The sequence below is a fragment of the Piliocolobus tephrosceles genome, chromosome 9 (assembly GCF_002776525.5).
Source record: "Piliocolobus tephrosceles isolate RC106 chromosome 9, ASM277652v3, whole genome shotgun sequence".
In the NCBI taxonomy this organism is placed as follows: Eukaryota; Metazoa; Chordata; class Mammalia; order Primates; family Cercopithecidae; genus Piliocolobus; species Piliocolobus tephrosceles.
In genome coordinates this window covers 104,853,707-104,874,136 of record NC_045442.1, presented here as the reverse complement: position 1 = coordinate 104,874,136, position 20,430 = coordinate 104,853,707, and the positions used below count along the sequence as shown (strand labels likewise).

General features: G+C 42.4%; 1 protein-coding gene across 2 annotated transcripts in view; it reads left to right on the top strand.

Moving 5' to 3' along the window:
- The window catches only part of APBB1IP (amyloid beta precursor protein binding family B member 1 interacting protein), a 128,891-nt gene that overhangs the window by 69,360 nt on the left and 39,101 nt on the right, over positions 1-20,430 (top strand). For both annotated transcript variants that reach the window (XM_023194845.3, XM_023194846.3), the window contains exons 7-8: positions 4,132-4,291; positions 5,920-6,041. In XM_023194845.3, the coding sequence (XP_023050613.2) occupies positions 4,132-4,291; positions 5,920-6,041 (282 nt within the window). The remainder of the gene's footprint in view (positions 1-4,131; positions 4,292-5,919; positions 6,042-20,430) is intronic.

The following is a 20,430-nucleotide window of genomic DNA, read 5'->3' as shown; positions in this document are numbered from 1 at the left end:
AAAATCTCACACATGGATAAACTTGATCACACATGGATGGCAGCTGAGGATGAGCTGTGCTGGGTCATTGACTTTACCTCTCAAGATAAAAAGACAAAAGAAAAAGGTAATAGTAAACTTCATAATTAGACTATTTCAAACCCCTGGATTATGTATAAAATATATTATTTATATATTTTCAGAAGTGGAAATGAAAAGAGAAGTTGTTTCTTAGATTAAAAGATAGAACAACCAGCAGGTTCCATCCATTCGCTTCAGCTGGAGATTAAGAGAACAGAAGGAGAGGGCAGGTATCTCCTGCCATACATCAGAAAGTGAGAGTGTTGCCGTGATTTAGTTTAGATGAATTATAATGGTACACACAAGGCACAAGCTGCCTTGATTCAACAAGGAAGATGGAAAACAGAAGCCACTCTGATCAGTGAGGAAGGAAAGAAAATTACGAAGACAAGTTATGTATTTGCTCTGATTTCAGACACGCCGAATATATTTGTTCTGTGATGCAGAATATTAAGAAAATAACTGAGACACACTCATGCATTAAGAGAATAACTGCAGTGTACTCATGAGTAATCTACAACATGTTTTTAAAGGATGGAAATCAAATCTATCTGTCATACTTTGCCCTCAAGTATTCTGTGGACTGTTGACATCATTTTGAATTACAAATGATGTACACAGCTTGTGCTACAAAGATTTTGGAACTAGAAACAGGATCAGACTCATGCATTACTTTTATTGCTTTTTTAAAAGCCCTGTGACACCAGAGAACAATTCCATTTGTAAATTTTATTATAGAAGCAAAAAAAACAAAACTGTAAATGACTTAGGTCTAAGATATTTTTGTATTTAGCATATTGCAAAAAAGAAGAAATTATAAAAGCTATAAAATCTTTAATGGATTATTTCAGTTTTTTCACCCTTGAATCACTTTGCCCCATACCATATAGTGTAAATATGAAAGTATTTAGTTTACTAAATCACATAACTGTGATTTAATGTTATGTGTTGGTATAGAGCTACTCTTTAGCTTGCAAATGTGAGGAAAGCTGTGAAGAATAGTAAATATAATTTCTTCTTGTTAAACATCACAAGACTTCTCTTGGTTGTGTGTGTGTGTGTGCGTGTGTGTGTGTGCATGTGTTTTCTAAATTCTATAATTATGGACATTCATAAGTACATGTGGATTAACTCTAGTTTCCAATTTCTGCAAAAAAAAAAACCTTTAATCATCGCCAAATTATGTGGTTTAGTATTTTTTCTCTATATATATGTTTTTATAGAACATAAAAAACAGTAACACGTGTTTTATTTTCTCAAGAATTCCTAAGCAGGATTGAAATGTAGTCAAACATCATTAATCTTTCCATCAGAAGCATTAAATTTTCTAAGCCTTAACATTGGTAGTGTGTCTTAGCACATGTAGCTACTTTACAGCAGCAATTCCCAGCAGACAGCAGCAAGTACGCCTTCCACAGAAAATAAATCCTAGTAAAGACCGCTATTTGAAGAATTCTTCTTTTTCCATGCAACCCTCCATGACTCATTTCTAAGGTCACATGAATGGATCTTTGACACTGTGTTAGTTGGGCCTACCATTTTATCATCAAAAGACAAATACAGGGAAAAAGCAACTATCCAACTACAGATGTCTGAGTTGGAGATTTTCAAGGGGGGAAAAAAAAAGTATTCTTTGGGAAACCCTGGGATAAGGCTCTGATTTAAATGGTCCCTGGAGGAAGAAAGCATTTTGACTGCCCCATGTCTACATTTTGATCTTGGGGGTGTATGTGAATGTTGGAAATAGAAGCTGTTACACGAGTGCTTCAACTTTTGGTTGCTGCCTGCAACTCATCCAAATGGTTACCACCACACACACCCTTCCGTTGCTATCAGTAACTCTGCAGAACCATCTACAGGAGCTACACTCTTCAATCTGTTAACTATAGAGTGTTAGGAAGGAATGAAGCTACAGCCATACAACCCTGATCATGCTCCATCTCATCTGATCTCAGAAGTGAAACAGGGTTGGGCCTGGTTAGTACTCGGATGGGAGGCAGCAATGGGACAGAACCTGGCTGCTCAGAACCTAATCCAAACTTGTGGAGAGAAAGAAATGTTACCAAATTTATGGTTTCTCTCTCCCTTTTCAGTCCATCTAATCACATTTTTTAATAACGATGCGTCTTATTGGTGAATAACCAGGACCAACCGTAAGCTCATATGCTACAAATACACAGGTGTCAAAATCCAAAGCCTAGCTGCATCATTTCACGAATTAATTCTGTTACATTACATGAAAATCACGGTCTCTCTAATGAATAAGATTTTAGTTGTTGTTGCTGTTTTCTTTCCTTTTTTTTTTTTTTTTTTTTTTTTTGAGATGGAGTCTCACTCCATCCCCTAGGCTGGAGTGCAGTGCTGCAATCTCAGCTCACTGCAACCTCTGCCTCCCAGTTTCAAGCGATTCTCCTGCCTCAGCCTCCTGAGCAGCTGGGATTATAGGCACATGCCACCACACCTGGCTAACTTCTGTATTTTTAGTAGAGACAGGTTTTCATCCTGTTGTTCAGGCTGGTCTTGAACTCCTGACCTCATGATCTGCCCACCTCGGCCTCCCAAAGTGCTGGGATTACAGGCGTGAGCCACCATGCCCAGCTGAATCAGGTGTTTTAATAACTTTGACAAGTTGCCAAGCAAAAGTCAAGGATATTCTGTGTTTTTGTTGAAGATAAGTAAATGCAGCTTCCTCCAAACCTACAGATTTGGAATAAGATTACTATCAATTTTATTGTGAATTTAATTCAATATAATATTTTGGAAATGGAATAAAAAATAAATCAGGGGCTGGATACGGTGGCTCATGCTTGTAATCCCAGTACTTTAGGAGGGTGAGGCAGGAGAACTGCTTGAGGCCAGGAATTTGAAACCAACATGGGCAACATAGTGAGACTTTGCCTCCACAAAAAAAAAATGAACAAAAATTAGCTGGGTGTGGTGGTGCACCCCTGTGGTCCCAGCCACTCAGGAGGCTGAGGTGGGAGGATCAGTTGAGCTCAGGAGGTCGAGGCTATAGTAACCCAAGATGACACCACTGCACTCCAGCCTAGGCAACAGAGCAAGACCCTGTCACACACTCACACAAAAAGAAAACCCCAAAATTAGATTCATCGTGTGCCTGCAAAACAGCTTATTTCTCAGTCTACATTCATTTCACTTAATCCAATTCTGATCTCAAATGTGCCCTGCTGTAACTATCTGTCTCTCAGTGGGTCCCCTCAGTGACACTGTATTGGGATATGCCCTGTGGACCTTCAAAGAATTGTAGATTAATCAACTTGGTGTCTTCAGACTCTTGGGTTGCATGAAATAGGACTCAACTCCAGCTAAGCAAAAGAGAAGAGTTTATTATAAAGAAACAGGTGGCCGGGGTGCTGGCTCACACCTGTAATCCCAGCGCTTTGGGAGGCCGAGGTGGGTGGATCACCTGAGGTCAGGAGTTCAAGACCAGCCTGGCCAACATGGTGAAATGCCATTTCCACTAAAAATTAAAAAAAAAAAAAAAAAAAAAATTAGCTGGGCATGGCAGCAGGCACCTGTAATCCCAGCTACTAGGAAGACTGAAACAAGAGAATCGCTTGAATTCAGGAAGCAAAGGTTGCAGTGAGCTGAGATCGTGCCACTGCACTCCAGCCTGGCTGACAGAGCAAGAATCCGTCTCAAAATAATAATAATAATAATAATAAAGATACAGGCATAGCTTTTAATCTAGAAAAGTTTCTGGGCTCCCGGATGGAATAAGAAAAGGGAAAGATTATTGGGAAAGAAAGAAGCTAGCACTTTTTTTGTTCTCTTTGTTTTCTGTCTCTCCCACCAGAATGCCCTGTCTCTGAAGGCTAGACAAGGACTTCGTTTATTATCTGTTTTCTCTTTTTGTGAATTGGTTTCTCCACCTCTATAATCCTAGCACCTAAAACAAGTGCCTGGTATGCAAGTGAGTTTAGATGGAGCAAGTTCACCAAACACATTCTCACATAAATTTGCAGAAACAGTAGCAACTTTGAAACCCTTATCTTAGTAGCCTTCTCCAGTTGCTGAAATTTACTGGCTGCCTCATGGCTCTATCCTCAGCTCGTCGTCAAGGTGCACATGAACGACAATAGCACAAAATCGCTGATGGTGGATGAGCGGCAGCTGGCCCGAGATGTTCTGGACAACCTTTTCGAGAAAACTCATTGTGACTGCAATGTAGACTGGTGTCTTTATGAAATCTACCCGGAACTACAAATTGGTAAGTCCCATCCCCAGCAATGGGCTGTACTCCAAAAACCTTGTGGGTTTGCTGTATTACGGGCCTGGGTTTATTCTCTTTTTTTCTCTTTAATTTTACATAAAAAATAGACACGGGGTCTCACTATGCTGCCCAGGCTGATCTCAAACTCCTGCGCTCAAGCAATCCTCCCACCTGGGCCTCCCAAAGTGCTGGGATTACAGGCATGAGCCACTGTGCCTGGCCTGGTTCATCCTTGAGAAGACTTTGGTTCAAGGCTTTCACTTCCCTTATATGAAATGTGGTGCTCGACTCTTCATTTTGTTGTAGTGAAGAGACTTGGATTCTAGCAGGTGGTGGCCAGACCTTGGGGGATATAAGCATTATTACTGCTGCTTCTCTAGTGGTTCCATTTGGGAAAGAAAGTGACTGGATGATACTGACTAAGATACTACATGGTTAATAAGCTGAGCAGGTGGCAGGGGAGCCTGGGTATCTGTCAGCTAATGCCTCTTTAGTGGTTGCTTCCTTAACCGACCATAACCCTGCCACAGCCTCCCACCAGTGCTCATTTCCCCTTCCTCCCTCCCCACTTGCTTAATCTCTGACACTTTGTCTTGTGGAAGAGGCTCAGCCTCAGACTGCAAAGAACAGTTGGTAGAAATTGATGGAATTTTTCAAAAGCGGAAAAAAGGGTAACTGAAGATATACTGTTACTTCTTATTCTAGGTAGTGGTGGTGGTGTTGAGACAGGGTCTTGCTCCATTACCAAGGCTACAGTGCAAGGCATAGTCATGGGTCACTGCAGCCTCAGCTCCTGGGCTCAAGCGATCCTCCTGCCTCCGCATCCCGAGTAGCTGGGACTATAGGCACACATATCACATTTCTTATTTTTAATAATGAGACAGTCGTCCCTCAGGAGAGCTGGATGGGACAGAATTGCCTGTGCTGGAAGCTTTAGGAGCATTTTTTTTTTCTGGATAAAATGGTTTACACTAAAACAGTCCCTTGAAGTTGTCTTCAGTTCTATGAGTCAAGGGAAGAAATGAAAGCCTTTCTTTATGTTTTAATTCAAGCATTCACACGTTGCTTTTAGAGTGTTAAGGAGTGATGTTTTAGAGTACACACTGTGACTCTCACAATTTCATTCAAAGTGTTTCACCAGTCATTGACTGACTGTCCACCTCACGTAGAATGTTTGCCACCATCTGGGACTATTTAAGGTAAAAAATGTCGGTATGAAAAAAGTATGTCTCCGGGTACACTGGCATATGCCTGTAGGCCGAGCTACTTGGGAGGGTGAGGCAGGAGGATTGCTTGAGCCTTGAGCCTGTGAATAGCCACTGCACTCCAGCCTGGACAACACAGTGAGACCCCATCTCTTAAACAAAATGAAAGAAAAAAGTGTGACAGCTGACCATTGTCACTGTGTTATGGGTTTTTTCATCTTGTTTTTAATGGAATTTAACTTGAAGACAATGAAAGATAAACATAATAGAAATGTTACAGTGTGACATCATGTGAGAATTATTAATAAGAATCCTAGGCACCTGATGAAACTCATGAAGATTAACTCAGTAATAGCTTGTTTCTCACTTGGAACCCCTGATGTCTTGGGTCTGAAAGAATACCTTTTCTTATTTCATCAGAGAGGTTTTTCGAAGACCATGAAAATGTGGTTGAAGTCTTATCAGACTGGACAAGAGACACAGAAAATAAAGTACTATTTTTGCAGAAAGAGGAGAAATATGCTGTATTTAAAAACCCCCAGGTAAGATGACCTGCATATTATTAAACCCTATAAAGTATGAAGGATTTTCTTTTTTGAGACGGAGGCTCACTCTGTTGCCCAGGCTGGAGTGCAGTGGCATGATCTTGGCTCACTACAAACTTCGCCTCCCAGGTTCAAGCAATTCCCCTGCCTCAGCCTCCCCAGTAGCTGGGACTACAGGCGTGCACCACCAGGCCCAGCTAACTTTTTTGTATTTTTTAGTAGAGACAGGGTTTCACCATGTTGGCCAGTAAGGTCTCAATCTCCTGACCTCGTGATCTGCCTGCCTCAGCCTCCCAAAGTGCTAGGATTACAGGCATGAGCTACTGTGCCCAGCCAAGGATTTGTTTTAATGTCAGCTGTATACTAACCACACCATTCATTGTCTCACAAAATATGACAAATATATTATTTTCAAATAAACACAGACTCAGCTCTTAAGCTGTATGTAAGTTAACAGCTCTTTGAAGGATTCAGAAAGAGAAGAATCCATTTTGCTTTTTTTTCATTCCAAATTCAAAACATCTCTCTCTGTGGTTGTCTGATCCTCTTCTGTCCCTGTTTCTGTGTGGCTGTATTAATCCAATATATCTTCATGCACTCACTGTTGGTTCTTCCTGCTTCCTGCTTGAAAGATGCTCTTTTCTTTGTTGTTTGTATTTGGTGCTTATATTTGCCAGGAAAACTAAAAGGACCACCTGGAAAATGTACAAGTTACTGTGATTTCGTTACAAACAATTTGTGCAAGTAAAAAGCATAAATTTAATATTTGTTCTTTTTTTGTATTTGTTCATATTTGTTCTTCATATTTGAAAATGCTTCCTTCAAGTCATATGTACAAGGATGTCCAGGCTTTTTCCCAACTGAGGCCTCAAGCAACTATAATTGTGTGAGGGTCATTATCTTCTTTTTGAAAATCAAAGAATGTTAAAGGTGAAGAAGTTCCTCTCCATTTTCCAAACACCTTTCCCTTTTACAGATTAAAAAAAAAAAAAGTGTCATATCACTAGAGGGAGAATGAGGGCAGCTTCCTTGTGGGAAAATTTATCCTATAAATGTATTTTCTGGGGTCTTCCTTAGGTTGTATGGTGGCTGACTGACAACAAAGCAATTCAATAGTGTTATTTGTGATAAATATCAAGCAATAAAAATACAAAGTTTTCCACCCGTAACTACCTTCAATGCCACGCTTTTTTTTTTTTTTTTTTTCCTTTTGTTGTTATTGTTAGACAAAGTCTTGCTCTGTTGCCAGGCTGGAGTGCAGTGGCGCAATCTTGGCTCAACTGCAACCTCCGCCTCCCAGGTTCAAGCAATTCCCCTCTCTCAGCCTCCCGAGTAGCTGGGACTACAGGCACATGACACCACCCCTGGCTAATTTTTTTTTTTTTTTTAGTAGAGATGGGGTTTCACCATGTTGGCCAGGAAGGTCTCAATCTCCTGACCTCGGCCGCCCAAAGTGCTGGGATTACAGGCGTGAGCCACTGCACCTGGCCCAATGTCATGCTTTAACAACTGCATTAGTGAGGGTACCATCTAAGTTGCTGTAGCAAAGAGACTCTTAAATCAGTGGTTCAAACAAGCTACAAGCTTATTTCTCTCTCACACACTGGTCCAGGCACAGGTACACAGGTAGATAGACCTAGTAGAATGGCTCTGCCATTTTCAATATGTGGCTTCCATCTTTGGTTCCATGGTAGCTTTTCTACCTCGCCATTTTCCAGTCCGTAGGAAGTGAGGGAAGAGCCGGGGAAATGCACATTCAGACTTATGCTTCCATCCCATTGGCCAGAAGTTAGTTCCATAATGACACTGAGCTGCAAGAAAAGCTGAGAAAGGTAGTATCTATCTGAACAACCATATGCACAGCTAAAACTAGGGAGTTACATTCAGGGCCATTACTTTGCATAACTCTTCCATGAGGCATCTTTGCCCTTGAATCTATAAAAATAAAGCCCAGGAGTCATGCAACATGGCTATGCTATTGTATAAGAGAAGGTATAGCTATTGTCTAACTAAGATTAGCCATGGTGGGAGAGTCAGAGATTACCTCCATACCCCGTTAGGCTGGATTTAGAAACCACATTGACCCAGAGAGATTAACAAGAGAAAAGCATACACATTTTGATCAGTTTTACATCTACATGGGGATCTTCACAGGAGTCCAAAGTCTAAAGAAGTGGCTGAGGCAAGATGCTTCTATACTTTTTTAACAAAGAACAATGAATTTGAGAAGAAATGACAGAACAAAGAGGATCTGGCTAGGGGCAGTAAAGTTTCTAGGGGAGTGTAAACCAGAAAGTCTCTGATAGGTCTCAATCACTTTAGAAGTTTCTTTTGCCAAGGCTTAAGGACACGCCTAGAAGAAAACAAACAAACAGAATCACAGAAACGGTCTGTGGTCTGTGCCCTTCTCCAAAGATGAATTTCAGGGCTTCACCATTTAAAGGGGATGCCAGGCACGGTGGCTTCTGCCTGTAATCCCAGCACTTTGGGAGGCTGAGGTGGGCGGATCACTTGAGGTCAGGAATTCGAGACTAGCCTGACCAACATAGTGAAACCCCATCTATACTAAAAATACAAAACTTAACCAGGCGTGGTGGTGGACGCCTGTAATCCCAGGGGCTTGAGAGGCTGAGGAAGGGAGAATTGCTTGGACCCAGGAGGCGGAGGATGCAGTAAGCCAAGATAGCACCACTGCACTTCAACCTGGGTGACAGAGCAAGACTCCACCTCCAAAAAAAAAAAAAAAAAAAAGTAAAAGGGAAAAGTCAAGGAGGGGAAAGAGGGAGGGACGTGGTAACGCACATGTTGCAAGAGAAAAAGAGCAGGTACAGAAAGAGTGAGTAACTGTATTCCTCTCCCGCTCAGTAAGTTGGAACTTTACAGAAGATAAGATGAACATAGAATCGCTCCTTGTGGAGATACTTAACCTTTTATTTGTAGCTGTCTGTTTAGGAACAAAAGGGTGCAAGGCAGCGTCTTGCGTGACTCAGCTTTCAGCTTACTTTATTCCTTTTGGCAGCATGAACTGGGGTCCTGCGTTTTTATTATTCCTTTCACTAAAGGGCGTCACCTGAAGATCTATGGGGGGAGACAAGGGTTACTTTATCTATAGTGGAAGACAAAGGTTCCTTTGTTGAGTGTATTTATTCAGCTCCTTTGCAGCCCAGTGCCCAGTCTCTGGTGATAAGGGCTATTTTCTCACCCTGAAATGCTAAGGGTTCCCCTCCCAGAGGAATCTTGATGGCTTGCTGCCTGCAGGAAGAGAAGGTCAGGTCACCCTTTCTGGAACCCCAATTTCTCCAATGTTTTCAACTAGAAGTAATCAGTGCACCCATCTAGCATTTTGGGGGATGGCATGTCTTTCAGTCCTTCAGTGGGCATCTGCAGTTTGCCATGGTAACTAATGAATTAGTGCACATATGATAATGTACACTCTGAATTTTTACAAAGTGAACCACCCACATGAAGATAACAGCATTCAGGGAGGTGCAGCAGCCTTCCTCATGGCCCTTCCAGTCCTTACTCCCCATTACAAAGGTCGTCATGATTCTAGCCTCTATCTCCTTAGCATTTCCTCTTTTTGAACTTTATATATGAAATGGAATTATATCACAGTACTTTTTTCTTTTTGAAACAGGGTTTTGCTCTGTTGCCCAGTCAGCTCTTGCACTGGCGCGATCATGGCTCATTGCACCCCCCGCCTTGCAGGCTGAAGTGAGCCTCCCGCTTCAGCCACCGGTGTAGCTGGGAACACAGGCGCAGGCCACCACACCCGGCCAAGTTTTGTTTTTGTTTTTTTTAAGAGACAGGCTCTCACCATGTTGCCCAGGTTGGTTTTATTTTGCTTTGCTTTGACTCAACCCTCATTCATGCTACTGCCCACAGCACTATCTTATTCTGTTTCACCATTAGTATTTCATTGTGTGACTATACTAAAACCTATTTATCCATTGTCTTGTTGATGGATATTTGATTCATTTCTAGGATGGGGCTTTAACCAGTAATGCTGTTGGGAGCATTCTTGTACAGCACATGTCTTTTGTTGGATATGTGTAGACATTTCTCTTGCATATATACCTACAGGTGCAATTGCTGGACCACAGGTTGTGCATATGTTTAGTTCTTTTTTGTTTTATTTCATTTTTGAGATTGAGTCTCACTCTGTCAGCCAGGCTGGAGTACAGTGGTGCAATCTCGGCTCACTGCAACTTCTGCCTCCCGGGTTCAAATGATTCTCCTGTCTCAGCCTCCTGCACAGCTGGGATCGCAGGCACCCACCACCACGCTTGGCTAATTTTTGTATTTTTAGTAGAGACGGGGTTTCACCATGTTGGCCAGACTGGTCTCGGGCTCCACTTCAGGTGATCTGCCTGCCTCAGCCTCCCAAAGTGCTGAGATTACAGGCGTGAGCCACCACACCCAGCCTTTTTTTTTTTTTTTTTTTGTTTAATAAGAGTCCTTCTGTCACCCAAGCTGGAGTGCAGTGGCACAATCTCAGCTCACTGCAATGTCTGCCTCCCCGGCTCAAGTGATTCTCGTGCCTCAGCCTCCCAAGAAGCTGGGAGGCACTCACCACCACACTTGACTAGTTTTTGTATTTTTAGTATAGACGGGGTTTCACCCTGTTGACCAGACTGGGTAATATGTTTAGTTTTAGTAGATACTGCCAAGCAGCTTCCACACAGATTCTATGACTCAGCCTCCCTAGCATTGTATGAGAATTCCTGTTGTTCCAGATCCTTGACAGCCTTTGGTGTTGCCATTAGTTTTTTAATTTAGCCGTTCCAGGGGTTTGTAGTGGCATCTTCTGTGGTTTTAAGTTGAATTTTCCTGATGCCAGCGATTGTAGCATCTTGTCAAATGTTTGTTATCCATTTGAATACCCATTTTTGCGAAGTGCCTGCTCAAATCCTTTGCCATGATTCCCAGTCTCTCACCCTAGACTAAGCATCAACAAATGCCCTGAGGGGAAGTGTGGCTTTCTAGAGACCTGAACACCTCTTTATGGTTCATTTCTGTCTTGGATCTTGACCCCTTGAGTCCTAATTGCTTCAACAGCTCTCCAATGCCTTCACACAGATTTTTATTAAATGCAGCATTTCTAACTGTTTTGTCTACTGCAAGCTACTTGTGTCGGGCCATTCTCACACTGCTATAAAGAAATACCTGGCCGGGCGCGGTGGCTCAAGCCTGTAATCCCAGCACTTTGGGAGGCCAAGACAGGCGGATCACGAGGTCAGGAGATGGAGACCATCCTGGCTAACACAGTGAAACCCCGTCTCTACTAAAAAATACAAAAAACTAGCCGGGCGAGGTGGCGGGCGCCTGTAGTCCCAGCTACTTGGGAGGCTGAGGCAGGAGAATGGCGTAAACCTGGGAGGCGGAGCTTGCAGTGAGCTGAGATCCGGCCACTGCACTCCAGCCCGGGCGACAGAGCAAGACTCCGTCTCAAAAAAAAAAAAAAGAAATACCTGAGACTAGGTAATTTATAAAGAAAAGAGGTTTATTTGGGAGGGTGAGGCAGGTGGATCACCTAAGATCAGGAGTTGGAGACCAGCCTGGCCAACGTGATGAAACCCTGTCTCTACTAAAAATACAAAACTTAGATGGACATGGTGGGGGTAGGGGGGTGTCTGTAATCCCAGCTACTAGGAAGGAACTCCCTCTCAAAAAGAAAAAAAGAAAAGAGGTTTAATGGGCTCATGGTTCTGCAAGCTGTACAGGAAGCATGCTGGCATCTGCTTCTGGAAAGGCCTCAGGAAACTTTCAATCATGGCAGAGGGTGAAGGGGAAGGACAGTGAACACCTCACATGGCTGGGGCAGGAGGAAGAGAGAGAGAGGGCATGCAACATGCTTTTAAACAACCAGATCTCCCGAGAACTCTGTCATGAGATAGCACTAAGGACATGGTGCTACACTGTGAAATTGTAGAAATTGCCCCATGATCCAGTCACCTCCCACCAGGCCCCACTTCCAACACTGGGGATTACATTTCGAGATGAGATTTGGGCCAGGCCATGAACCCAAACCATTACTATTCTACCATAGTGGGAAGCAGAAATTCTCCAGATGAATTATTTTGCATAAGAATATGTTCTTAAAAGCCAACTTTTATACATTCTCCTAATCTACAATCAAATGTAAAGACCAAAATTGAAGTGGAGGCATTTTTGAAATGGCCAATTTTAAGTAAATGTATTTCCATTTTCTCAGTGTTTGGTTGAATCTATCTTCTGGCCAGTGCCCTGCATACATAGTGGCTTCTGCCTGCTGACCTTAGAGTGAGAGAAGTAGGCTGTGATCATTCTCATTGATGTCGTGACTCCTAAAAGGGAGGCTTTGTAGTTTTGAAGTACCTAAAGCATTCTTGTTGAAGCTCTATACTAATACCCTTTGATAGTTTGTTTGAGGCTGGGCACAGTGGCTCATGCCTGTAATTCCAACACTGTGGGAGGATGAGGCAAGGGAATTGCTTAAGCACAAGATTTCAAGACCAGCCTGGGCAACATGGTTGTTATAAAAGTGAGCTCAGCTTGCTCTTGCCATCTTTTTCATGCCTGCTTACTTGCTTTCTGCTTTTCCACCATGTTATGACACAGTATGAAAGCCCTCCCTAGAAGCTTCCACCATGTCCTTGGACTTTCCAACCTCCAGAACCATGAACCAAATAGACTTATTTTCCTTATAAATTACCCACTGTCTGGTATTCTGCTATAGCAACAGAAAGTAGACTAAGACAGATTAATACTTGCAGCTTAATTAAGAAAGATCTTACCTGACCCAGAGTGTCAGTTCTTCTGGAAAATTATCAAACTGTACAAAACTCTTTAAAGCTTCATTCTTAAAGTCCCAATACTGAAGTCTTCAATACTTAACAGAAGTCTTTTACAAATTATTTGTCTTGGGGGATAGTGCCTGGGAGAAGCAAGAAAGTGAATGCAGAAGGAGGCTTTCAGCTCCATTTTCAGAAGCAACAATAAATAAGAATTTGGAGACATTAGTGATATGCTTGTGCAGGCATAATTACTAGGCATCCATTTCCACTGGTGACTGGAAAAGTGGCTTCACGCACCTGGGTTTCAAATGTCACTTGCTGTGTGATCTTGGTATGCTCTTTGACAACACTTAAATTCACTTCTCAGTTTGTCAAATGGTTGATGCTGCTGTACTTCCTACTTCACAAAATCAAATCCAGCATGAAAACCACTTGTTACATTGTAGAGTTATGCATAAAAGTAAAGTGGTTTGATCCCAACTGAAATTCAGCAGTCATCTACAGTAAAGTTCTATGTAATAGATTATCTAAAATGAATATAGAGAAACCAAACTCTGCAAATTTGTGAACAGAAAGATGCTTAATTAGGAATTCCAAAAGGATAACTTGTCTACATTTGGGGAGGCAATAGCAGATCACCCCATTTTTAAATGAGAGAAAACAGAGTTAACTCCTAATGAATTCTCCTGATGGTTGCTGTTATGCACTGTTCCATTTGAAAGTAACTTACCAGCTTTTTGGAACAGTCACTGTTTTAGCTTCACTCCCAAGAGGTAAGAGCCAAGTATGAGTCTAACTATTGAGATTTGGTGAGGGTGCAAGACCATCATTGGTTTTCTAGAGCCACTGCTGAAATCTGAGTGCACAAATACTGTTAGCTCCTGCCGTCAACTGTCAGTGGTGATCCTTGGGTATAAGAACAGATATTGCTCTAATTAGAATTTTTTCAGAGTGATTACTGAAAGGATCCCGAGGCATCTCATTGGAATGAAAGATAGGAGGTACAGTCAGACCTCCCAGGGACTGGTGTAGGGATTGGAGCATTGCTGGGATCATGATGGCAAGCATCTTGGCCCCAGCCCTCCCTTGGGTCTCCATCTCTCTCTGTCACTCTCTGTCCCTGTACACAGCTGTGTCATTTTTCTCCCCTTTGGTGGACTCCCTTCCTCAACTTACTCATCTGTTCCCACACAGCCCCTATAGCCAACCTCAGACGATGGCTGCCTCTATAAATGGATCTCAAACTTTGTGCTTGCATAACCCTAGAAGAAGTTTGAAAATCCATGTGCCACTTCACACATTTGTTTGCTGACATCTAAATTTTTTCATCACAAGTTTATTTATTAATTTTTTTTTTTTTTGAGATGGAGTCTTGCTCTGTCACCCAGGCTAGAGTGCAGTGGTGTGATCACGGCTCACTGCAACCTCCGCCTCCCAGGTTCAAGCGATTCTCCTGCCTCAGCCTCCCGAGTAGCTGGGATTACAAGCATGTGCCACCATGCCCAGCTAATTTTTGTATTTTTGGTAGAAATGGGGTTTCACCATGTTGGCCAAGCTGGTCTTGAACTCCTGACCTCACGTGATCTGCCCACCTTGGCCTCCCAAAGTGCTGAGATTACAGGCATGAGTCACTGCACCTGGCTTACAAGTTTAAATAGATACAAAAAATTCCATGTCCAACATATTTTAAATGTTGACAGTTTAAAAAAACTATTCAATGGAATCTAAATACAGTTCCATGGCAATCTGATTCCCACCATCATCTTTTTAAGAAGCACATGAATAAGCTTTTTTTTATAGACTTTATTTTTAGAACAGTTAGATTCACAGTCAAATTGGACAGAAATAGAAAGAGTGTCTATATATCCCCTGCCTTCCCACACATGCAGCTGCCCCCACTATCAACACCAGCATGGCACATTTGTCACAGTTGATGAATCTACGTTGACACATTATTATCACCCAAAGTCCAAAATTGACATTAATGTTCACTTTCGGTGATGTACAGTAAGCTTTTTTCAACATTTGGGACATTTTATATTGTTTCCTTTTTCCCCCCTTCAAACTGTTTCCATTTCATTTTCTCCACAAAGATGTATCCTATTGTAATATATTGATATGCTTAAAAGTCTTTTATTATTCTCTGTCCCATACTCCTCTTCAACTAATTATGTTTATAAATTGATAGGTGAGCTTTTCTTTTCTGTCACCATAGGAAACTTAAGGGTTAAAAAATCACAGTTGACCAAAACAACATAGAAACCTTTTTTAAAGTATAAATGTTGATATTAATTAAACATAAAAAGTAAAAATGGGAGGCCAGGCACAGTGGCTCATACCTATAATCCCAGCACTTTGGGCGGCCAAGGCAGGTGGATCACCTGAGGTCAGGAGTTCAAGATCAGCCTGGCCAACATGGTGAAATCCTGTCTCTACTAATAATACAAAAAAATTAGCTGGGCATGGTGGTGCACACCTGTAATTCCAGCTACTCAGGAGGCTGAGGCAGGAGAATCACTTGAACCTGGGAGGTGGAGGTTGCAGTGAGCCAACACTGTGCCGTTGCATTCCAGCCTGGGTAACGAGAGTGAAATTCCATCTCCAAAAAAAAAGAAAGAAAGAAAGAAAGAAAAAAAAAATGGGGAGAAGGGACATCTCTTAATGTTAGAAACAGATGGAGCCATTTTCCCCCTGGTTAATTCCAGGATCAAAGAATGAAGTTTCGTACCAATTATATTCCAGTTTTTCATTTTTACAGATGTTAAGTACCTTGTATACTGAGAAACTTTGTTCACATAAATAAGTAGATGGGAACAGAAGAATTCCATTCAATTCTTTGAACTCCTTCCAAGGTACTAACCAAAAGCCCCAGGAGGATCAGTGATGATTCTTTTCATCCATCAGCTGACCAGATAACTAGGTACCTTCTATTATGTTGAAAGCAAAGAATTAGAATCCGCATGACTTTCAAAAGCATTTGTGATGAGTCTTCTTCTTTCTCTGCCCTGGTGTTTCAAGTTGTCCTTTTGTTTAGGGCCTTTGAGCCTTACCCTGGGGCAGTAAGATTCTGTGTGGGTGCAGATGCAATTTTCCTTTCTAACATGTGAAAAGGCAATTGTGAAAGGCACTGTCCATTCTCAGGCAGGTCTACTTTAGAAAATGGTACACTTCAAGACTGAGGATGTGACAATTTGCACAGCACGCTCTTGGAGGGGCTTCATGTAATTATAGGACATGGAGGGACAGGGGGACACAGTTGAAAGACCCTTGGCCAAGGCCAACCATAGTGGCTCACATCTGTAATCTCAGCATTTTGGGAGGCCAAGGGGGGAAGATCACTTGAGGCTAGGAGTTCAAGACCAGCCTGGAAACACAGGAAACCCCATCTCTATAAAAAATCAAAATATAAATAAATTTCTTTAAAAAGGAAGACCTTGGCCGTGAATCGTGGCTCACTGTGAGTGGCCCAGGCTCCTCCATAGTTAACTGTCCTCTGCTTTACAAAGCCATTGTGCTTATTATGAGATAATAATTTATGAAATCATTTCTCATCTTCGATAGTCAGTAGGACCTAGGTGGTGCCAGCACTCAGAACACAGTGCCCCCAAAATATGGCACCGTGGCATGCTGAGTACTTTAAACCGAAGGAGATGAGAAGGACCTAAGATGCCAGACAATCTCTGTGATCTTCTGCCACCCTCCTTTCTCCTTCCCCCACTTATCCCCTGAAGCAGGCTATAGAAACTCAACTTCTTCTCCCCAAAGCAAGCCACGAAACCTAGAAGGATCACTCACTGACCTCCTCCCTTTGCCCCTGGAAGGTCCTCCTGTGGCAAGCGTCCTGCCCCGTACCTGGTGGGGGGAAGAATGTCACGCAGAGACACAGAAACAAATCAAAACAAATAGGCCTCGCTGAGCTCCCCCAGTTTATTGCCATTAGATCATGTTTCTCCACAATTACCCACTTCTTTAATCAGATTGATGATGGAAAAAAAACAAAACAAAACAAAACAAATTATGCCAAAATATTTAAAGAATATTAAATAATACTAAATAAAGAAGTTTATTCTGAGCCAATGTGAGTAACCAAGTCCAGATGACACAGTCTCAGGAGGTCCTGAAAAGTATGCCTATGGCAGTTGTGGCTTGCAGTTTAGTTTTGTACATTTCAGGGAGACATGAATTGCAGATAAAATCATAAATCAATATGTGGGAGGTATGCACTGGTTCCCAAAAAGGCAGGGCATCTCAAAGCAGAGGCTTACATGTCATAGGTGGATTTTAGGGATTCTTGAGTTAGCAATTGGTGGAAAGAACTGAGCTTTGTCTAAAGACTTGAAGTCAGTAGAAAGGAATGCCTACATGAAGATGAGAAGGTCTGCTGTCTATCGTGTGATACTATACGGGAATCAGGTTGAAAAGTAAGCTACACTCTACAGAGTTAATTAAAAACCCATTTCATGAGATTTTGTGGTTTATAAGGTATGACTCCCCTGGCCCCTTAGAAAGGAATTTGGGCAAGATTGCATATAATCTATGCGTTTATTTTTCTGTCTTTTCTTTTCTTTTTTAAAAAAAGGGAAAAAAAGGGAATCCTGGCAAGAGAAAAAAAGTCAGGCAAAGTGGCTCACACCTGTAATCCCCGCACTTTGGGAGGTAGGAGGATCACTTGAGCCCAGGAGTGTGAGACCAGACTGGGCAACATGTGAGACCTCATCTCTATAAAAAAATTTAAAATTAGCTGAGCATGGTGATGCATCCCTGTAGTCTCAGCCACTCAAGATGCTAAGGTGGGAGGATCACTTGAGCCTGGAAGGTTGAGGCTGCAGTAGGTCATGATCATGCCACTGCATTCCAGCCTGGGTGACAGAGTGAGACCTGTCTCAAAAAAAAAAAAAAAAAAAAGGTCAGAGTTCAGAGATCAGTCTTCAACTTAGCGTAAAAATACATAGTTTGCTTCTTTGGATATTGATTTCTGAAGGCTCCCATGTCATGTAAATCTTTGGTTAGATGAATTTGTGTTGCGTTCCTCTTGTTACTCTCTCTTGTTATAGGGGTGTCAGCCATGACCTCTGCAATGGATGAGGAAAAGGTAAGACTTTTTCTCCCCTACAGAGGCTCTCTTGCCCAGGGGATGTGGTCTCTTTTGGGAAAGTGGGCTGGGGCAATAGAACAGTGTTATCCTCATAAAGGCAGTTTTACTTTAAAAGCCAACTGTACAAAAATCAGTGACTTTGAAAAGTAAGCTACACTCTACAGAGTTAATTAAAAACCCATTTCATGAGATTTTGTGGTTGTAGTGTAGGGGAGAAAGAACCATTTTCTAACCCATTGGTAGGCTTATGGTTGAGGTCACTATTGCAAAAGACAGATTAACAACAACAAAACAAGCACACAAATTTATTTAATGTAAGTAACATAGGAGCTTTCAGAAATGAAGATCCGAAGACACAGGAAGAACTGGGTATTTTTGTGGACAGTCATGCAGAAGTGTGATTGCAGGACAAAAGTGTATGATCTAATGGAAATAAACTGGGGGAACTTGGCAAGGTCTGTTCCAATTCTTCTCTGGGTCCCTGTGTCTTCAGAGATAGGGATATTCCTTTCCTCTGGGTATAGGGTGGTGGCTGTCTCGCAAGGATCCTATGACTGACTTTAGAGAAAGGTCAGAGGATTCTTTTAAGACCTGCTTCAGAGGAGAAGGAAAGGAAAAGGTCAGAGGGATCTTCCTGCTTCTTCTGTTTTCTCAAATGACAAAGTGCCATAGTTTGGGATAGCGTGTCCTGAATCCTGTCACCTGAAACCAAAATAGAGGTCTGAGAATTGAGGACTGAGTATGAACATGGAAAATCATTCCAGTATTCACATAAGCCATTCTTACTGCTAGAAGCCTAAAGAATCTCTTTTTCAGAAAAGGAATCTGTAAAGTCAGTTCATGTAAGGCACAACCTTACATGAGGTAAAGTCAGTTCATGTAAGGTTGTGCCTCAAGTAAGTTCCTCAAATAAGTTCCTTATTATGCTACTTTTTATTTCTTCTAATAACTTTCTTTGGCTAACTTAAAAATAATATCTAGCGGGGTATAGTGGCTCACGCCTGTAATCCCAGCACTTTGGGAGGCCAAGCAGGCAGATCACAAAGTCAGGAGATCAAGACCATCCTGGCCAACATGGTGAAACCCCATCTTTATTAAAAATACAAAAATTAGCTGTGCATGGCGGCGTGCGCCTGTAGTCCCAGCTACTCAGGAGGCTGAGGCAGGAGAATCGCTTGAACCCGGGAGGTGGAAGTTGCAGTGAGCTGAGATCGCGATACTGCACTCCAGCCTGGGTGACAGAGTGAGACTCCATCTCAAAATATTAATAATAATAATATCAATTTATTATAAAAGGAAAAGTTGGAAAATTCAGAAAAATATAAGGAAGAAAATCTAAATCACCCATAATCTCACTCTAACAATAATCACTATTGATATTTTAGGCAACTTTTATTCCACAGATTATTCTGTTTCTTAACTGAAATTTCATGGTGATTATACTCTACTGGTGGCTGCATGACTGAGGAGCAGAGACAGAAACACAACTTCTTCTGCTCAGGTGTGGAAGGGTCTCAGCCACAACCTGGCAGCTATTGTGGGAGAAAAGTATTAATACCTTGTGGCATCATTCTTCCATTCCATTCTGGCCTCCCTCAGCCCACCAAGGGCAGTCTCTGACCATCCAGGACCAGGTGTGATTAGAAGGAAAGTTACATAATAATCACCTTTATGGTCCCCAGCATGGGCTACTGTGTTAAAGGAAGGTCTACCCATGACTGGATCCTCTCACCACCCGGTGTAGGTATGTGTGATTAGTCAGTGTATTGAGGCATGAAAGGCAACCTTAGAGGCCAGGCATGGTAGCTCACACCTGTAATCCCAACACTTTGGGAGGCAGAACAGCAGGATCACTTGAACCCAGGAATTCAAGACCAGCCTGGACAACAGGGAGATCCCAGTTTTTGCAAAAAATCAAAAAATTAGCTGAGTGTGATGGCATGCACCTGTGGTCCCAGCTGCTCAGGAGGCTGAAGTGGGAGGATCATTTGCGCCCAGGAGTTCAAGGCTGCAGTGAGCTATGATCCAATGCACTCCAGCCTGGGCAACAGAGCAAGACCTTGTCTCAAAAAAAAAAAAAAAATACTACCTCAGAATCCCACTGGTTTGCAGAAACAGGCATTTCCTTTCTCCTGGGTCTGCAGGTCGCCTGTCTTTAGCTCCAGAGTATAACTTAGATTTAGATTTAGGTAGTTCCATGTCCTTTTTTTTTTTTTTTTTTTGAGACGGAGTTTTGCTCCTGTGGCCCAGGCTAGAGTGCAATGGCACAATCTCAGCTCACTGCAACCTCTGCCTCCTGGGTTCAAGCTATTCTCCTGCCTCAGCCTCCCAAGTAGCTGAGATTACAGGCATGCGCCACCAAGCCCAGCTAATTTTGTCTTTTTAGTAGAGACGGGGTTTCACCATCTTGGCCAGGCTGATCTTGAATTCCTGACCTCAGGTGATCCACCAGCCTTGGCCTCTCTAAGTGCTGGGATTACAGTCCCGAGCCACTGCGTCCGGCCCCGTGTGTCTC